The sequence below is a fragment of the Oncorhynchus clarkii genome, chromosome 19, assembly GCF_045791955.1.
Source record: "Oncorhynchus clarkii lewisi isolate Uvic-CL-2024 chromosome 19, UVic_Ocla_1.0, whole genome shotgun sequence".
Taxonomy (NCBI): Eukaryota; Metazoa; Chordata; class Actinopteri; order Salmoniformes; family Salmonidae; genus Oncorhynchus; species Oncorhynchus clarkii.
Genome location: NC_092165.1, coordinates 62480821 through 62501058, shown reverse-complemented (window position 1 = coordinate 62501058; position 20238 = coordinate 62480821). Strand labels below are relative to the sequence as shown.

Sequence of the window (20238 nt, the reverse complement as noted above, 5' to 3'; positions counted from 1 at the left end):
AGAGACAGGGCTGGGTGTTCAGGTTAGAGACAGGGCTGGGTGTTCAGGTACACATGGAACTGTTGGCAGAGCTGTACCAGGCTACTGTCCTGCATGGTAGGGTATATACAGTTGAAGTCGGAAGTTTACATACACTTAGGTTGGAGTCATTAAAACTCGTTTTTCAACCACTCCACACATTTCTTGTTAACAAACTATAGTTTTGGCAAGTCGGTTAGGACATCTACTCTGTGCATGACACAAGTCATTTTTCCAACAATTGTTTACAGACAGATTATTTCACTTATAATTCACTGTATCACAATTCCAGTGGGTCAGACGTTTACATACACTAAGTTGACTGCCTTTAAACAGCTTGGAAAATTCCAGAAAATAATGTCATGGCTTTAGAAGCTTCTGATAGGCTAATTGACATCATTTGACTCAATTGGAGGTGTACCTGTGGATGTATTTCAAGGTCTACCTTCAAACTCAGTGCCTCTTTGCTTGACATCATGGTAAAATCAAAAGAAATCAGCCAAGACTTCAGAAAAAAGCAAATATGAGCAAATTGGGAGCAAATTACAAACGCCTGAATGTACAACGCTCATCTGTACAAACAAAAGTATGCAGTATTAACACCATGGGACCACTCAGCCATCATACCGCTCAGGAAGGAGACGCGTTCTGTCTCCTAGAGATGAACGTACTTTGGTGCGAAAAGTGCAAATCAGTCCCAGAACAACAGCAAAGGACCTTGTGAAGATGCTGGAGGAAACAGGTACAAAGGTATCTATATCCACAGTAAAACGAGTCCTATATCGACATAACCTTAAAGGCCACTCAGCAAGGAAGAAGCCACTGCTCCAAAACCGCCATAAAATAGCCAGACTACGGTTTGCAACTGCAAATGGGGACAAAGTTCGTACTTTTTGGAGAAATGTCCTCTTGTCTGATGAAACAAAAATAGAACTGTTTGGCCATAATGACCATCGTTATGTTTGGAGGAAAAAGGGGGAGGCTTGCAAGCTGAAGAACACCATCCCATCCGTGAAGCACGGGGGTGGCAGCATCATGTTGTGGGGGTGCTTTGCTGCAGGATTGACTGGTGCACTTCACAAAATATATGGCATCACGAGGAAAGAAAATTATGTGGATATATTGAAGCAACATCTCAAGACATCAGTCATGAAGTTAAAGCTTGCCACAAAGTTGTGGCAAAATGACTTAAGGACAACAAAGGCAAGGTATTGGAGGGGCCATCACAACGCCATGACCTCAATCCTATAGACAATTGTGGGCAGAACTGAAAAAGCGTGTGCGAGCAAGGAGGCTACAAACCTGACTCAGTTACACCAGCTCTGTCAGGAAGAATGGGCCAAAATTCACCCAACTTATTGTGTGAAGCTTGTGGAAGGCTACCTGAAACGTTTGACCCAAGTTAAACAATTTAAATGCAACGCTACCAAATACTAATGGAGTGTATGTAAACTTCTGACCACTGGGAATGTGATGAAAGAAATAAAAGCTGAAATAAATCATTCTGTCTACTATTATTCTGACATTTCACATTCTTTAAATAACGTGGTGATCCTAACTGACCTAAAACAGGGAATTTTTACTAGTATTAAATGTCAAGAATTGTGAAAAACTGAGTTTAAATGTATTTGGCTAAGGTGTATGTAAACTTCCGACTTCAACTGTACATACATGTGTGCTATCCTAGTCGTAAGGTGACTAGAGGGGCATAGTGAACTCTATCTAGAAGGTCCAGCTCTGGGGATGGGGGAAGTGTTTCCAGCTGCCATCTCAGGACTAACTGTGTCCTTGCTCTCCTCTCTCCTCTCTCTCCTCATTCCTATCCTCTCCTCTCTCTCCTCATTCCTATCCTCTCCTCTCTCTCCTCACCCCTCTCTCTCCTCTCCTCTCTCTCCTCACCCCTCCTCTCTCTCCACATTCCTGTCCTCTCCTCTCCTCTCTCTCCTCACCCCTCTCCTCTCTCTCCTCATTCCTGTCATCTCCTCTCTCTCCTCACCCTTCTCCTCTCTCTCCCCACCCCTCTCATCTCTCTCCCCATTCCTGTCCTCTCCTCTCTCGCCCCACTCCTCTCCTCTCTCTCCTCATTCCTGTCATCTCCTCTCTCTCCTCACCCTTCTCCTCATTCCTGTCCTCTCTCTCCTCACCCCTCTCCTATCTCCCCTCTCCTCTCCTGTTTCTTAAATGTTCCACAGTCAGAAAGCCTCTCTCTCTCTAAAGCCCTCCTCTCACCCCCTCGATCAGTTCTTAGGCAGGCAGATATGTCAGAGTGCCAGACAAAGAGATACAGCCATGCTGGAACTGGATTGGAACACTTTCTGATAATGACTGTTATTTTCCCACTGAGAGAAAGAGATCATTCTCTGAGCTTAGTATGGCTAGTGCCAGATAGGAGCTGCTGAGCTAACACAGGTGGTGTACATTTAGGAGGAGAAAGGGATCACACGCTTACCTCTGGCTACTGAGACAAGAACCAGCACCCCTGTCTCTATTCTCTTTGATTCACCTGCTCCGCATTCTACACCACGCCCTCTTCCTGCCCATTCCTCCAATCAGCTTCCTCCTCTCCCATTCTTCCAATCAGCATCAACAACAATTGTTTTGTCCTGCATAAGGTCCAATATCTTCATTATGTATTTATTTCACTGTGTTGTGTTACGAATGAGCACGGTTATCCGGATGTCCGAACGAACGTTACTATTAGATTACTGGAGTGGTAAACTGTTTTAGATTCTTGTTTTTTAAAGAAAGGCCTTGTGACGTTGTTACCTACAAGGATATACCATGACATTTGAAATACTTCATTTAATAAAATAACTAACTTTTGCATGTAGTTTTTATAACCGTGCGTTGAGCTACTGCTGCACATTTTGAAACCCCCTGACATCGCCCTGCCCTGACATCGCTATGCCCTGACATCGCTATGCCCTGACATCGCTATGCCCTGACATCGCTATGCCCTGACATCGCCCTGCCCTGACATCGCTATGCCCTGACATCACCCTGCCCTGACATCGCCCTGCCCTGACATCGCTATGCCCTGACATCGCCCTGCCCTGACATTTTTGCTATGCCCTGACATCGCTATGCCCTGACATCGCCCTGCCCTGACATCGCCCTGCCCTGACATCGCCCTGCCCTGACATCGCCCTGCCCTGACATTGCTATGCCCTGACATCGCCCTGCCCTGACATCGCGCTGCCCTGACATCGCTATGCCCTGACATCGCCCTGCCCTGACATCACCCTGCCCTGACATCGCCCTGCCCTGACATCGCTATGCCCTGACATCGCTATGCCCTGACATCGCTATGCCCTGACATCGCTATGCCCTGACATCGCCCTGCCCTGACATCGCCCTGCCCTGACATCGCCCTGCCCTGACATCGCCCTGCCCTGACATCGCCCTGCCCTGACATCGCTATGCCCTGACATCGCTATGCCCTGACATCGCCCTGCCCTGACATCGCTATGCCCTGACATCGCCCTGCCCTATGCCCTGACATCGCCCTGCCCTGACATCGCTATGCCCTGACATTGCCCTGCCCTATGCCCCGACATCGCCCTGCCCTGACATCGCCCTGCCCTGACATCACCCTGCCCTGACATCGCCCTGCCCTGACATCGCCCTGCCCTGACATCACCCTGCCCTGACATCGCCCTGCTCTGACATCGCTATGCCCTGACATCGCTATGCCCTGACATCGCCCTGCCCTGACATCGCTATGCCCTGACATCGCTATGCCCTGACATCGCCCTGCCCTGACATCGCTATGCCCTGACATCGCCCTGCCCTGACATCGCCCTGCCCTGACATCGCCCTGCCCTGATATCGCCCTGCCCTGACATCACTATGCCCTGACATCGCCCTGCCCTGACATCACTATGCCCTGACATCGCCCTGCCCTGACATCGCCCTGCCCTGACATCGCCCTGCCCTGACATCGCCCTGCCCTGACATCGCTATGCCCTGACATCGCCCTGCCCTGACATCGCTATGCCCTGACATCGCCCTGCCCTGACATCGCCCTGCCCTGACATCGCCCTGCCCTGACATCGCCCTGCCCTGACATCGCCCTGCCCTGACATCGCCCTGCCCTGACATCGCCCTGCCCTGACATCGCCCTGCCCTGACATCGCTCTGCCCTGACATCGCTATGCCCTGACATCACCCTGCCCTGACATCGCTATGCCCTGACATCGCCCTGCCCTGACATCGCTATGCCCTGACATCGCTCTGCCCTGACATCGCTATGCCCTGACATCGCTATGCCTTGACATCGCCCTGCCCTGACATCGCTATGCCCTGACATCGCCCTGCCCTATGCCCTGACATCGCCCTGCCCTGACATCGCTATGCCCTGACATTGCCCTGCCCTATGCCCTGACATCGCCCTGCCCTGACATCGCCCTGCCCTGACATCACCCTGCCCTGACATCGCCCTGCCCTGACATCGCCCTGCCCTGACATCGCTATGCCCTAACATCGCTATGCCCTGACATCCCTATGCCCTGACATCGCTATGCCATGACATCGCCCTGCCCTAACATCGCTATGCCCTGATATCGTTATGCCCTGACATCGCTATGCCCTGACATCGCTATGCCCTGACATCGCTATGCCCTGACATCGCCCTGCCCTGACATCGCCCTGCCCTGACATCGCTATGCCCTGACATCACTATGCCCTGACATCGCTATGCCCTGACATCGCCCTGCCCTGACATCGCCCTGCCCTGACATCGCTCTGCCCTGACATCGCTATGCCCTGACATCACCCTGCCCTGACATCGCTATGCCCTGACATCGCCCTGCCCTGACATCGCTATGCCCTGACATCGCTCTGCCCTGACATCGCTATGCCCTGACATCGCCCTGCCCTGACATCGCTATGCCCTGACATTGTCCTGCCCTGACATCACTATGCCCTGACATCGCTATGCCCTGACATCACTATGCCCTGACATCGCCCTGCCCTGACATCGCCCTGCCCTGACATCGCTATGCCCTGACATCGCCCTGCCCTGACATCGCTATGCCCTGACATCGCCCTGCCCTATGCCCTGACATCGCCCTGCCCTGACATCGCTATGCCCTGACATTGCCCTGCCCTATGCCCTGACATCGCCCTGCCCTGACATCGCCCTGCCCTGACATCACCCTGCCCTGACATCGCCCTGCCTGACATCGCTATGCCCTAACATCGCTATGCCCTGACATCCCTATGCCCTGACATTGCCCTGCCCTGACATCGCTATGCCCTGACATCGCTATGCCCTGACATCGCCCTGCCCTGACATTGCTATGCCCTGACATCGCCCTGCCCTATGCCCTGACATCGCCCTGCCCTGACATCGCCCTGCCCTGACATCAACCTGCCCTGACATCGCCCTGCCCTGACATCGCCATGCCCTGACATCGCTATGCCCTGACATCGCTATGCCCTGACATCGCCCTGCCCTGACATTGCTATGCCCTGACATCGCTATGCCCTGACATCGCTATGCCCTGACATCGCCCTGCCCTGACATCGCTATGCCCTGACATCGCTATGCCCTGACATCGCTATGCCCTGACATCGCCCTGCCCTGACATCACTATGCCCTGACATCGCCCTGCCCTGACATCGCTATGCCCTGACATCGCTATGCCCTGACATCGCCCTGCCCTGACATCGCTATGCCCTGACATCGCTATGCCCTGACATCGCTATGCCCTGACATCGCTATGCCCTGACATCGCTATGCCCTGACATCGCCCTGCCCTGACATCACTATGCCCTGACATCGCCCTGCCCTGACATCGCTATGCCCTGACATCTCTATGCCCTGACATCGCCCTGCCCTGACATCGCCATGCCCTGACATCGCTATGCCCTGACATCGCCCTGCCCTAACATCGCTATGCCCTGATATCGTTATGCCCTGACATCGCTATGCCCTGACATCGCTATGCCCTGACATCGCTATGCCCTGACATCGCCCTGCCCTGACATCGCCCTGCCCTGACATCGCTATGCCCTGACATCACTATGCCCTGACATCGCTATGCCCTGACATCGCCCTGCCCTGACATCGCTATGCCCTGACATCGCCCTGCCCTGACATTGCTATGCCCTGACATCGCTATGCCCTGACATCGCTATGCCCTGACATCGCCCTGCCCTGACATCGCTATGCCCTGACATCGCTATGCCCTGACATCGCTATGCCCTGACATCGCCCTGCCCTGACATCACTATGCCCTGACATCGCCCTGCCCTGACATCGCTATGCCCTGACATCGCTATGCCCTGACATCGCCCTGCCCTGACATCGCTATGCCCTGACATCGCTATGCCCTGACATCGCTATGCCCTGACATCGCCCTGCCCTGACATCGCTATGCCCTGACATCGCTATGCCCTGACATCGCTATGCCCTGACATCGCTATGCCCTGACATCGCCCTGCATCCTGACATCGCCCTGCCCTGACATCGCCCTGCCCTGACATCGCCCTGACATCGCTATGCCCTGACATCGCCCTGCCCTGACATCGCTATGCCCTGACATCATCTATGCCCTGACATCGCCCTGCCCTGACATCGCCCTGCCCTGACATCGCTATGCCCTGCTATGCACATCGCCCTGCCCTAACATCGCTATGCCCTGATATCGTTATGCCCTGACATCGCTATGCCCTGACATCGCTATGCCCTGACATCGCTATGCCCTGACATCGCCCTGCCCTGACATCGCCCTGCCCTGACATCGCTATGCCCTGACATCACTATGCCCTGACATCGCCCTGCCCTGACATCGCCATGCCCTGACATCGCTATGCCCTGACATCGCCCTGCCCTAACATCGCTATGCCCTGATATCGCTATGCCCTGACATCGCTATGCCCTGACATCGCTATGCCCTGACATCGCTATGCCCTGACATCGCCCTGCCCTGACATCGCCCTGCCCTGACATCGCTATGCCCTGACATCGCTATGCCCTGACATCGCCCTGCCCTGACATCGCTATGCCCTGACATCGCCCTGCCCTGACATTGACATCGCCCTGCCCTGACATCGCCCTGCCCTGACATCGCTATGCCCTGACATCGCTATGCCCTGACATCGCCCTGCCCTGACATCGCTATGCCCTGACATCGCTATGCTCTGACATCGCTATGCCCTGACATCGCCCTGCCCTGACATCACTATGCCCTGACATCGCCCTGCCCTGACATCGCCCTGCCCTGACATCGCCCTGCCCTGACATCGCTATGCCCTGACATCGCTATGCCCTGACATCGCTATGCCCTGACATCGCCCTGCCCTGACATCACTATGCCCTGACATCGCTATGCCCTGACATCGCTATGCCCTGACATCGCCCTGCCCTGACATCACTATGCCCTGACATCGCCCTGCCCTGACATCGCTATGCCCTGACATCGCTATGCCCTGACATCGCCCTGCCCTGACATCGCTATGCCCTGACATCGCTATGCCCTGACATCGCTATGGCCTGACATCGCTATGCCCTGACATCGCTATGCCCTGACATCGCCCTGCCCTGACATCGCTATGCCCTGACATCTCTATGCCCTGACATCGCCCTGCCCTGACATCGCCATGCCCTGACATCGCTATGCCCTGACATCGCCCTGCCCTAACATCGCTATGCCCTGATATCGTTATGCCCTGACATCGCTATGCCCTGACATCGCTATGCCCTGACATCGCTATGCCCTGACATCGCCCTGCCCTGACATCGCCCTGCCCTGACATCGCTATGCCCTGACATCACTATGCCCTGACATCGCCCTGCCCTGACATCGCCATGCCCTGACATCACTATGCCCTGACATCGCCCTGCCCTAACATCGCTATGCCCTGATATCGCTATGCCCTGACATCGCTATGCCCTGACATCGCTATGCCCTGACATCGCTATGCCCTGACATCGCCCTGCCCTGACATCGCCCTGCCCTGACATCGCTATGCCCTGACATCGCTATGCCCTGACATCGCTATGCCCTGACATCGCTATGCCCTGACATCGCCCTGCCCTGACATCGCTATGCCCTGACATCGCCCTGCCCTGACATTGCTATGCCCTGACATCGCTATGCCCTGACATCGCTATGCCCTGACATCGCCCTGCCCTGACATCGCTATGCCCTGACATCGCTATGCCCTGACATCGCTATGCCCTGACATCGCCCTGCCCTGACATCACTATGCCCTGACATCGCCCTGCCCTGACATCGCTATGCCCTGACATCGCTATGCCCTGACATCGCCCTGCCCTGACATCGCTATGCCCTGACATCGCTATGCCCTGACATCGCTATGCCCTGACATCGCTATGCCCTGACATCGCCCTGCCCTGACATCACTATGCCCTGACATCGCCCTGCCCTGACATCGCTATGCCCTGACATCTCTATGCCCTGACATCGCCCTGCCCTGACATCGCCATGCCCTGACATCGCTATGCCCTGACATCGCCCTGCCCTAACATCGCTATGCCCTGATATCGTTATGCCCTGACATCGCTATGCCCTGACATCGCTATGCCCTGACATCGCTATGCCCTGACATCGCCCTGCCCTGACATCGCCCTGCCCTGACATCGCTATGCCCTGACATCGCTATGCCCTGACATCGCCCTGCCCTGACATCGCCATGCCCTGACATCGCCCTGCCCTGACATCGCCCTGCCCTGACATCGCTATGCCCTGATATCGCTATGCCCTGACATCGCTATGCCCTGACATCGCTATGCCCTGACATCGCTATGCCCTGCCATCGCTATGCCCTGACATCGCCCTGCCCTGACATCGCCCTGCCCTGACATCGCTATGCCCTGACATCGCTATGCCCTGACATCGCCCTGCCCTGACATCGCTATGCCCTGACATCGCTATGCCCTGACATCGCTATGCCCTGACATCCCTATGCCCTGACATCGCTATGCCCTGACATCGCCCTGCCCTGACATCGCCCTGCCCTGACATCGCTATGCCCTGACATCGCTATGCCCTGATCAATGCAAAACACCAAATAAACGTTTTGTAAAATAACACGTTCTATATATTGGCAAAAATCAGACTTCTGTTCCACTGTTGTTTTTAGCGAAAAACTACAGGATTTGCGTCATTCTGATTGGTCAAGACTCAAGAGCGTTACATTTGTAAAAAAAATAATTCGAATTTAAACTATCCGGATATCTGAAAAAAATGTAATAATATTTTGGGAATAGTTAAATAATGTGGAATGTGTGTGTCAAGTCTACAGGCGGTCACATCTCCCAGTAACACTACAGCTCCTCACGGTTGGGATCAATTCCATTTCGCAGGTTGGCATTTATTGTCATGAATCTTGCCCTGTAGGCAGTTCTGCACTGGTCATTAGCTGGCACTGCCACAAAGTCACAAAATCTGATTTTAAATCTAAACCCTTAATCGTTTTGGCAAGATTCATGGCAATAAACGTCACCCTGCTTCAATTACAGTTAGGAATTATATTTCAAATTCAACTGAATTTCCATTTCGCCTTCCAAAATTATATATTTTTCCCTCACGCATCTACACACAATACCTCATAATGATAAAGTGAAAACGTGTTTTTATACATTTTTGCAAATGTGTTGAAAATGAAATACAGAAATATCTAATTTACATATAGTACCAGTCAAAGGTTTGGACACACCTACTCATTCCAGGATTTGTCTTTGTATTTTATATTTTCTACATTGTAGAATAATAGTGAAGACATCAAAACTATGAAATCACACATATGGAATCATGTAGTAACCAAAAAAAGTGTTATACAAATCAAAATATATTTTAGATTCTTCAAAGTAGCCACTGTTTGCCTTGATGACAGATTTGCACACTCTTGGTGTCCTCTCAACAGGCTTCATGAGGTAGTCACCTGGAATGCATTTCAATTAACAGGTGTTGTTAAAAGTTCATTTGTGGAATTTATTTCCTTAATGCATTTGAGCCAATCAGTTGTGTTGTAACAAGGTAGGGGTGGTGTACAGAAGATAGCCCTATTTGGTAAAATACCAAGTCCATATCATGGCAAGAACAGCTAAAATAAGCAAAGAGAAATGACATTCCATCATTACTTTAAGACATGAAGGTCAGTCAATCTGGAAAATTTCAAGAACTTTGAAAGCTTCTTCAAGTGCAGTCGCAAAAACCATCAAGTGCTATGATGAAACTGTCTCTCATGAGGACCACCACAGAACAGGAAACCCAGAGTTATCTCTGCTGCAGAGGATAAGTTTATCAGAGTTACGAGCCTCAGATTGCAGCCCAAATAAATGCTTCACGGAGTTCAAGTAACAGACACATCTCAACATCAACTGTTTAGAGGAGACGATGTGAATCAGGACTTCATGGTCAAATTACGGCAAAGAAACCACAACTAAAGGACACCAATAAGAAGAAGAGACTTGCTTGGAACAAGAAACACAAGCAATGCACATTAGACCGGTGGAAATCTGTCCAAATTTGAGATTTTTGCTTCCAACCGCCATTTCTTTGTGAGACGCAGAGTAGGTGAATGGATGATCTCTGCATGTGTGGTTCCCACCGTGAAGCATGGAGGAGGAGGTGTGATGTCGTGGGGGTGCTTTGCTGGGGACACTGTCAGTGATTTATTTAAAATTCAAAGCACACTTAACCAGCATGGCTACCACAGCATTCTGCTGCGATACGCCATCCCATCTGGTTTGGGCTTAGTGGGATTATCATTTGTTTTTCAACAGGAGAATGACCCAACACACCTCCAGGCTGTGTAAGGGCTAATTGACCAAGAATGAGAGTGATGGAGTGCTGCATCAGATGACCTGGCCTCCACACGTCACGTCAACCCAATTGAGATGGTTTGGGATGAGTTGGACCGCAGAGTGAAGGAAAAGCAGCCAGCAAGTGCTCAGCATATGTGGGAACTCCTTCAAGACTGTTCAAAAAGTATTCCAGGTGATGCTGGTTGAGAGAATATCAAGAGTATGCAAAGTTCTTATCAAGGCAAAGTGTGGCTACTTTTAAGCATCTCAAAATAAAATATATTTTCATTTGTTTAACACTTTTTTGGTTACTACATGATTCCATGTGTTTTTTCAGAGTTTTGATGTTTCACTATTATTCTACAAATGTAGAAAATAGTAAAAAATTAAGAAAAACCTTGGAATGAGTAGGTATGTCCAAACTTTTGACTGGTACTGTAAGTATTCACTCCACTGAGTCAATACTTTGTAAAATGACCTTTGGTAGCGATTATAGCAGTGAGTTTTTCTGGGTAAGTCTCGTAAGATCTTTCCACACCTGGATTGTGAAACATTTGCCAATTATTCTTTAAAACATTCTTCAAGCTCTGTCAAATTGGTTGTTGGTCATTGCTAGACAACCAATTTCAGGTCTTGCCGTAGATTTCATTCAAAACTGTAACTCGGCGCCTCAGGAACATTCACTGTCTTCTTGGTAACCAACTCTAGTGTGGATTTGGCTTTGTGTTTTAGGTTTTTGTCCTGCTGAAAGATGAATTAATTTCCCAGTGTGTGGAAAGCAGACTGAACCAGGTTTTCCTCTAGGATTTTGCCTGTACTTAGCTCCATTCGGTAGATTTTTTTTTATCCTGAAAAACTCCCCAGTCCTTAATAGTTCCAAGGATACCCATAACATAATGCAGCCACCACTTCACTTGAAAAATTGGAGAGTGGTACTCAGTAATGTACTGTATTGGATTTGCCCCAAACATTAGACTTTGTATTCAGGCCAAAAAAGTTAACTGAGTTGCTTCGATTTTTTTTGCAGTATTACTTTAGTGCCTTGTGGTTATTCAGGATTGTGAATATATTCACATGACTTGGACTCACAAATTTGAAAATAATAAAATAACTTGAAACTTGACTTGGACTTGGAGCCTCAAAACTCGGGACTCTACTTTGACTTGAGACTAATGATTTGAATTTATCTGGCAATGTTTTCTAATGTTTTGTCACTCATTTTGTGGCACAGAGTCTACGTGGAATACTCTACACGCAGCCACAGACAGTAGCTGCAGCATCACCCTTGTGAAAAAAAGCAGCCAAGTTTCAACAGATTGACAAGTGAAATGCACACTCAGCATTCTGATTGGACCAGCAAACTGTCAATCAACACAGGTTGTGTGAGCTAGCGAACAGATTGCTGATTTGCTGTACAGCTATAGGATCGGGTACAGCGCAAACGTCAAAATATAGGAATTCATTATTACTGTGGCGAAGACACACGTCTCTCCAATCTGGAGAGCGCTTTGTTCTCTTGTTGAAATGTTGCTTTCACACGTTTAAATGCATAGGCCCTATGTGGTAAATCTATATTACATAATAATTAATAATTACTACAATAATTGCTAGCGTGACATCATTACATCCATTTATTGGCCCGCTCGGAGTGGGCGTGATGTTTATAGTGCAGATGAACATTCGTAAGACTCATGAGGTAGAAGTTATAGAAGTTCGAAGTTATGTTTATTCAATTAAATTGATGTTTTCCTTTGTTCATGTTTCCCAGGGTTCCGCGTGTCTCTGTCATTCTGGTTGTGCGTAGTAGGAGCGTGTGCCTCAGTGCGTATAGAAATAGGCTACGTGGAGTCAGAACGTTGAATAAGGATTGATGATGATTGAATAAGAGAAATGCAAAGCCACAACACAACACTAAACATTACATTCATTGCACTATAATGGTGACAAATGGTGCCCACAAACTGTTAGGGCCTACATAAAGCTGTCCCAACAGCAGAACTTTCTTTTCAGCACCATACAGTGAATCCTTACCACTGCTACACCTGGCTATCAGCGGAGCCTGATTTACTGCCTTTAAAAAATAACATAGCTGATATGGCTGACTTGCTTAAACAAATGTAAATACATTTTTACTGACAAACTATGGCATAAGGGAATGAGGATAAGAGACAATCCGTAAATTTGATTAAGGCATTAATAAGTGAGCTAAGACAGATGTAGTTAATATAACTATTTGTTCAGCGACAGAATTCATAACATGAGCAATTCTTATCCGTTCTTACAGTATTCTCCTTGTACACCAAGTCAGAACCGTAGGGTAAATAAACAGGGCATTATATGCAGACAATGAAAGCTCTTACAAGAACAGTAGGCTAAGTTATGAGGGGGAAAGGGACCAAATTATTAGGGTGAGGCACATGGGCTACTAACAGCTTACTACACAACATACACTTAGTATTACTTTCTTAGCTACAGTATACATATCTCCCTGGCGTATTACATAATTTATACAGCAGCATACAATACATTTTTGGACTCACCTTGTTGCGCTGTGCTCACTTTAACAAACTTAATCAAACTAATCAAACTTAATCAAACTTTGTCATCAAGGTCTGGCATTCTCTGGATTTATGGTGCTTTCAAGACAACTGAAAAAAACAAGGTCGAATCATGACGTCAGTGATCTTCAGGTCGGAGCTGAAGAGGCCCGAGTTCCCGACTTGGAATCAGGACATCAGTGATCTTCAGGTCGGAGCTGAAGAGGCCCGAGTTCCCGACTTGGAATCATGACGTCAGTGATCTTCAGGTCGGAGCTGAAGAGGCCCGAGTTCCCGACTTGGAATCATGACGTCAGTGATCTTCAGGTCGGAGCTGAAGAGGCCCGAGTTCCCGACTTGGAATCATGACGTCAGTGATCTTCAGGTCGGAGCTGAAGAGGCCCGAGTTCCCGACTTGGAATCATGACGTCAGTGATCTTCAGGTCGGAGCTGAAGAGGCCCGAGTTCCCGACTTGGAATCATGACGTCAGTGATCTTCAGGTCGGAGCTGAAGAGGCCCGAGTTCCCGACTTGGAATCATGACGTCAGTGATCTTCAGGTCGGAGCTGAAGAGGCCCGAGTTCCCGACTTGGAATCAGGACATCAGTGATCTTCAGGTCGGAGCTGAAGAGGCCCGAGTTCCCGACTTGGAATCATGACGACGTCAGTGATCTTCAGGTCGGAGCTCTAGAAAGAGGCCCGAGTTCCCGACTTGCAGTTCAGAAGTTGGATGACTGTTCAACACGTATTTTCCCAGTCGGTTTTGTTCCGAGTTCCCAGTTGTCTTAAACTCACTGAACTCTGAGATTTCCCAGTTCCGAGTTCCCAGTTGTCTTGAACTCACTGAACTCTGAGATTTCCCAGTTCCGAGTTCCCAGTTGTCTTGAACTCACTGAACTCTGAGATTTCCCAGTTCCGAGTTCCCAGTTGTCTTGAACTCACTGAACTCTGAGATTTCCCAGTTCCGAGTTCCCAGTTGTCTTGAACTCACTGAACTCTGAGATTTCCCAGTTCCGAGTTTCCAGTTGTTTTGCATTGACAGCCTGGTCAATGTATTACACTTTTCTGGCCCATGGTGTTGCATGTGAATGTTTATCCATTTAAGCTTGGAAAAGAGACCCTTAAACCCAAACTTGGACCGCACACCCACTCCACTGAATAGCAGGCTAGTGATTGCTTTGCAAGGCTTGCAGTTAGTCACTGATTCCTTCCAAAACACTCCTTGTTGAATTTGCCATTTCCAATTGTTGTGTCATGTTTATGTCCATTGGCCAATGAGCACAGATCTGTTTTATTTATTTCTCTTCATTATTTATCTTCATATGACAAGAATTGAAAAGGATTTGCCAGTAGGTTGTTGACTTGATTCATGAGGATGACTGCTAGCTAAGATTTTGAAAGTATGATGTTGATTGACATCATCAGTCCAATCAATGCAACGGTAGATATAACGTGATGTGACGTCATTTGATCTGTGGCCAATGACACTGAGCCTTATCGGATGGGCATTTTTTGGGACAGGTTAGGCCTGATACAGAGGTTATTTCTTTTGGGGCCCGTGTGTATTTGGAAAATATACTTGTGTACTTTGTGTATGATGAGGCTCTTTCACCATTGGATCCCCAAGACTTGTAAATAAATGTATACTCTGAGTACATCAATCTGCCTTGCCTTCTGCTGATGTCATGCCCTTAGGACAGCAAGGGCCCTATTTTACAATTGCATCATCAAAATAATGAAAAGGGCTGTCTGCTAGCCTCAATAAATAAGATTTGTCAATAAATAAGATAAGTTGTTGCATGTATATATATATATATATATTTTTTTTTACTTGACTTGAGACTTGACATGACATGTTTTAGAATGCACGACTTGGACTTGACTAGAGACTCGACCCATTCGACTTGGGACTTGACTTGAGACTTGACATGACATATTTTAGAATGCACGACTTGGACTTGACTAGAGACTCGAACCATTCGACTTGGGACTTGACTTGAGACTTGACATTACATATTTTAGAATGCACGACTTGGACTTGACTAGAGACTCGACCCATTCGACTTGGGACTCGACTTGAGACTCGGACCTTGTGACTTGAGACTTGCTTGTGACTCGAATAATTGTGACTTGGTCCCCCCCTATGTTGTGGAGTAACTACAATGTTGTTGATCCATCCTCAGTTTTCTTTTATCACAGCCATTAAACTCTGTAACTGTTTTAAAGTCACCATTTTCCTCATGGTGAAATCTCTGAACGGTTTCCATCCTCTCCGGCAACTGAGAACTGAGTTAGGGAGGACGCCTGTATTTTTGTAGTGACATCATTCCACTTTGGCATCATGTGGTATTGTGTTTAGGCCAGTGACAAAAATATATATTTTTAGTTCAGGCTGTAACAACTAAATGCCAAAAAGTCCAGGGTGAGAATACTTTCTAAAGAACTGTAACCTCAGGAATCCCAAACTTGAAGTGCAGTACACTCTTAGAATAAAGGGTTCCAAAGGGATCTTCAGCTGGCTCCATAGGAGAACTCTTTTGGATTCCAGGTAGAACCCTTTTGGATTCCAGGTAGAACCCTTTTGGATTCCAGGTAGAACCCTTTTCGATTCCAGGTAGAACCTTTGGTGGAAAGGGTAATTCATAGAACCCCAAAAGGTTCTACCTGAAACCAAAAAATGGTTATCCTTATGGGGGCAGCCAAAGAACACTTTTAGTTTCTAGAATGCCACCTTTTTTCTAAGAGTGTGCTGAAACATAACTCGCCGCCCAACTCAGCCGTCTCCAGCGCCTTCTACCATATTATCAACTGCCCCTGTTCATTCTCTATCGCCTGTCAACCATCTTACATCATCATACGTTTGCAGGAAACTTCCGTGAATTTATGGGAACTCATGCTGGGACAAGTGACAAGTTGTCAGGTAGTAACTTTAATTCCAATCGCCTCCATTCATTCCATTAATTCAATTTCAACTCTCTTCCCTCTTATATTAATTCTAATTGGTCGGATTGTCTATTGAATTCTGAATTCTGTCAATGCCCTCTGAACCTGTGCATGCCAACCTAGCTTGACTATCTGCATGCTCAGAAAAGAGGAATGATATTCACTGTTACATGCCTATATCACGTCTGACTGTAGCCTACCAGGGGGGTGGACCACATTGTTTAGTTATGATTGCTACTAGTATTGAAGGTGTTGCCAAACTAATATCCTCTTGTCAGTCAGAAGGTGTTCGTGAGGTGAGGACTGTCTAACCTTGGAGGTCTACATGAGGCTTCTCTACTGTCTGTCTGTTCTGTAGAATATAACATGTGTGTGTAAGTGTGTGTGTGTGTGTGTGTGTGTGTGTGTGTGTGTGTGTGTGTGTGTGTGTGTGTGTGTGTGTGTGTGTGTGTGTGTGTGTGTGTGTGTGTGTGTGTGTGTGTACTGTCCTGTTCTGTCCTGTAGAAGAGATGTTGTAAAAATGTTGTGTTTTCTCTTTAAAGGGTCAGTAACTGATAAACCATCTGGACCTCCTAGTTCCGGGAGAAAAGGTGAGCTGAGATCCACCAGCTGTGGTGTGTGTGTGTGTGTGTATGTGTGTGTTTTTCAAATCAAAATCAAATATAATTTTTTCACATGCGCCTAAAACAACAGGTGTAGACTTTACCATTAAATGCTTACTTACCCTTAACCAATAATACAGGGTTAAAAAGTAGGAAAAATTGTAAACGTGCTTCGTCATACTGGACGGGTTTTCTGCCTGCTTGAACGCCAATAACTCAGATACACATGAAAACAGGAAATGACCTGGGGAATCCATAGAACATCCCTCAGAGACACACAAAAAAAACAATATAACATTCAAAATGGGTGAACCGTTTCTTTAATGATGGTGTTGATGTCGTGGGTGAACAGGGAGTACAGGAGGGGACATCCCTGAGGGTCCCCCGGGTTGAGGGTGAGCGGGGCGGATGTGTTGTTGCCTACCCTCACCACCTGGGGTCGGCCCGTCGGGAAGTCCAGGATCCAGTTGCAGAGGGAGGTGTTCAGTCCCAGGGTCCTTAGCTTGGCGATGAGCATTGAGGGTACTATGGTGTTGAATGCTGTGCTGTAGTCAATGAACAGCATTTTTACATAGATGTTTGTTTTGTCCAGGTGGGAGAGGACAGTGTGCGTTGCTATAGAGATTGCATCATCTGTGGATCTGTTGAGGCGGTATGCACATTGGAGTGGGTCCAGGGTGTCTGGGATGATGGTGTTGATGTGAGCCATGACCAGCCTTTCAAAGCATTTTATGGCTACAGATGTGAGTGCTACAGGGCAATAAGACAGGTTACCTTGACATTCTTAGGCACAGGGACTATGGTGGTCTCTCTTGAAACATGTTGGCATTACAGAGTCAGGAAGAAGTTGAAAATGTTAATGAAGTCACTCGACAGCTGGTCAGCGCCTGCTCTGAGCACTCGCCCTGGTTGTCCGTCTGGCCCTGCGGCCTTGTGAATGTTGACCTGTTTAAAGGTTTTAGATCGGCCACGGAAAACGTGATCACGCAGTCGTCTGGAACAGCTGTGTGTGGAACCAGACGTTCCTTTTTTCGACTGTCGGGGATTTCGTCCTGGATGACCTTTACCGCCGACTCTCTGACGTACAAATCTTCATCCAAATCGAGGTTATTGATCGCTGTTCAGCCCCATTCTCTGTGTGTGTGTGTGTGTGTGTGTGTGTGTGTGTGTGTGTGTGTGTGTGTGTGTGTGTGTGTGTTTGGGTAATTTGTTTCTCTGTGAAAAGTCCATATTTGTGTACAGATGAAATGCACTGGACTCAAACATCTCCCCCTCTCATCGCATCGATTCTTAGTTTCACAGATTTGCCATTCTGCTAAATATATGAATTACCATATCGATTCTCAGTTTCACCATGGCACAGATTTGCCATTCTGATAAATATATGAATTACCCAATTAAAGTGGTAAAGGTATTTGCAGTTGCTGTTTTTAATTTTTTTAAGTGTTAACAATTATTAACCTTCCAGGCTTCTCCAGCATATGCGTTGAAAAAGTAAAAGATGCCTGATCTCACACCAAAGGCTAACCCCCAGGACCACGCTGCTGACTCCCCAGGCCCTGCCCCCAGGCCCCATTCCTCTGTGGAATATCAGCCCTGAAATATATACATTCACTACAGACGTGTCTGACTGTTGTCATTTGCAAGCCCCAGGGGTGGTGTACACTTCAGGAGTGGGAAGGAGAACAAGTGGGGATCGGTGGTGGGGGGGGGGGTGCATGATGAAGCCGGTCTTCCTCACATGTAGGAGATCATGTTACACAGTTTGCATGAGTTGCACTCCAGTCCCTCAGAGAACAACAGATCAGGACAGCTCCTGGGGTTTTAGTGAAACATTACAACAGATCAGGACAGCTCCTGAGATTTTAGCAACACATTAAACAGAGCAGGACAGCTCCTGGGGTTTTAGCAACACATTACAACAGATCAGGACAGCTCCTGGGTTTTAGCAACACAGTATAGCAGATCAGGACAGCTCCTGGGTTTTAGCAACACATTACAACAGATCAGGACAGCTCCTGGGTTTTAGCAACACATTACAACAGATCAGGACAGCTCCTGGGGGTTTTAGCAACACAGTATAACAGATCAGGACAGCTCCTGGGTTTTAGCAACACATTACAACAGATCAGGACAGCTCCTGGGTTTTAGCAACACAGTATAGCAGATCAGGACAGCTCCTGGGTTTTAGCAACACATTACAACAGATCAGGACAGCTCCTGGGTTTTAGCAACACATTACAACAGATCAGGACAGCTCCTGGGGTTTTAGCAACACAGTATAACAGATCAGGACAGCTCCTGGGTTTTAGCAACACAGTATAGCAGATCAGGACAGCTCCTGGGTTTTAGCAACACATTACAACAGATCAGGACAGCTCCTGGGGTTTTAGCAACACGTTAAACAGATCAGGACAGCTCCTGGGGTTTTAGCAACACATTAAACAGATCAGGACAGCTCCTGGGGTTTTAGCAACACATTAAACAGATCAGGACAGCTCCTGGGTTTTAGCAACACATTACAACAGATCAGGACAGCTCCTGGGGTTTTAGCAACACATTAAACAGATCAGGACAGCTCCTGGGGTTTTAGCAACACAGTATAGCAGATCAGGACAGCTCCTGGGGTTTTAGCAACACATTAAACAGACCAGGACAGCTCCTGGGTTTTAGCAACACAGTATAGCAGACCAGGACAGCTCCTGGGGTTTTAGCAACACATTAAACAGATCAGGACAGCTCCTGGGGTTTTAGCAACACATTAAACAGATCAGGACAGCTCTTGGGGTTTTAGCAACACATTTAGTAGTCACTGTGACACACACTGTTGAGGTCCTTCAGTTCCACAGCAGGGCTTTTGTCTTCAGCCGTTGCCAGGTCGTAAAAAGTCCCACATCAAATAGCAACGTCTGACATTAGTATATTATTACCTTCCGAGGGATTTTCACATGTTGCCTTTGAATCCCACTTGCTTTGCTACCTGCTCCACCTGACTGCCTGACTGGTATAGTAAGTGACCAGGGTCCTCTGTGGTTTCCTCCATGGACCCGAAGGAAACGGGAAACAGTGGTATATCTACCCAACATCTAGGTAAGTATATGGTAGGCTGGCTGATATACAGTACACTATCTAGAGTATATGGTAGGCTGGCTGATATAGTATACAGTACACTATCTAGAGTATATGGTAGGCTGGCTGATATAGTATACAGTACACTATCTAGAGTATATGGTAGGCTGGCTGATATAGTGTACAGTACACTATCTAGAGTATATAGTAGACTGGCTGATATAGTATACAGTACACTATCTAGTGTATATGGTAGGCTGGCTGATATAGTATACAGTACACTATCTAGAGT

General features: G+C 48.1%; 1 protein-coding gene across 1 annotated transcript in view; it reads left to right on the top strand.

Annotated features, from left to right (window-relative positions):
* The window catches only part of LOC139374548 (SPARC related modular calcium binding 1), a 147314-nt gene that overhangs the window by 10480 nt on the left and 116596 nt on the right, over positions 1-20238 (top strand). The window contains exon 6 of the mRNA XM_071115539.1: positions 16818-16865. Coding sequence (XP_070971640.1) covers positions 16818-16865 — 48 coding nt within the window. The remainder of the gene's footprint in view (positions 1-16817; positions 16866-20238) is intronic.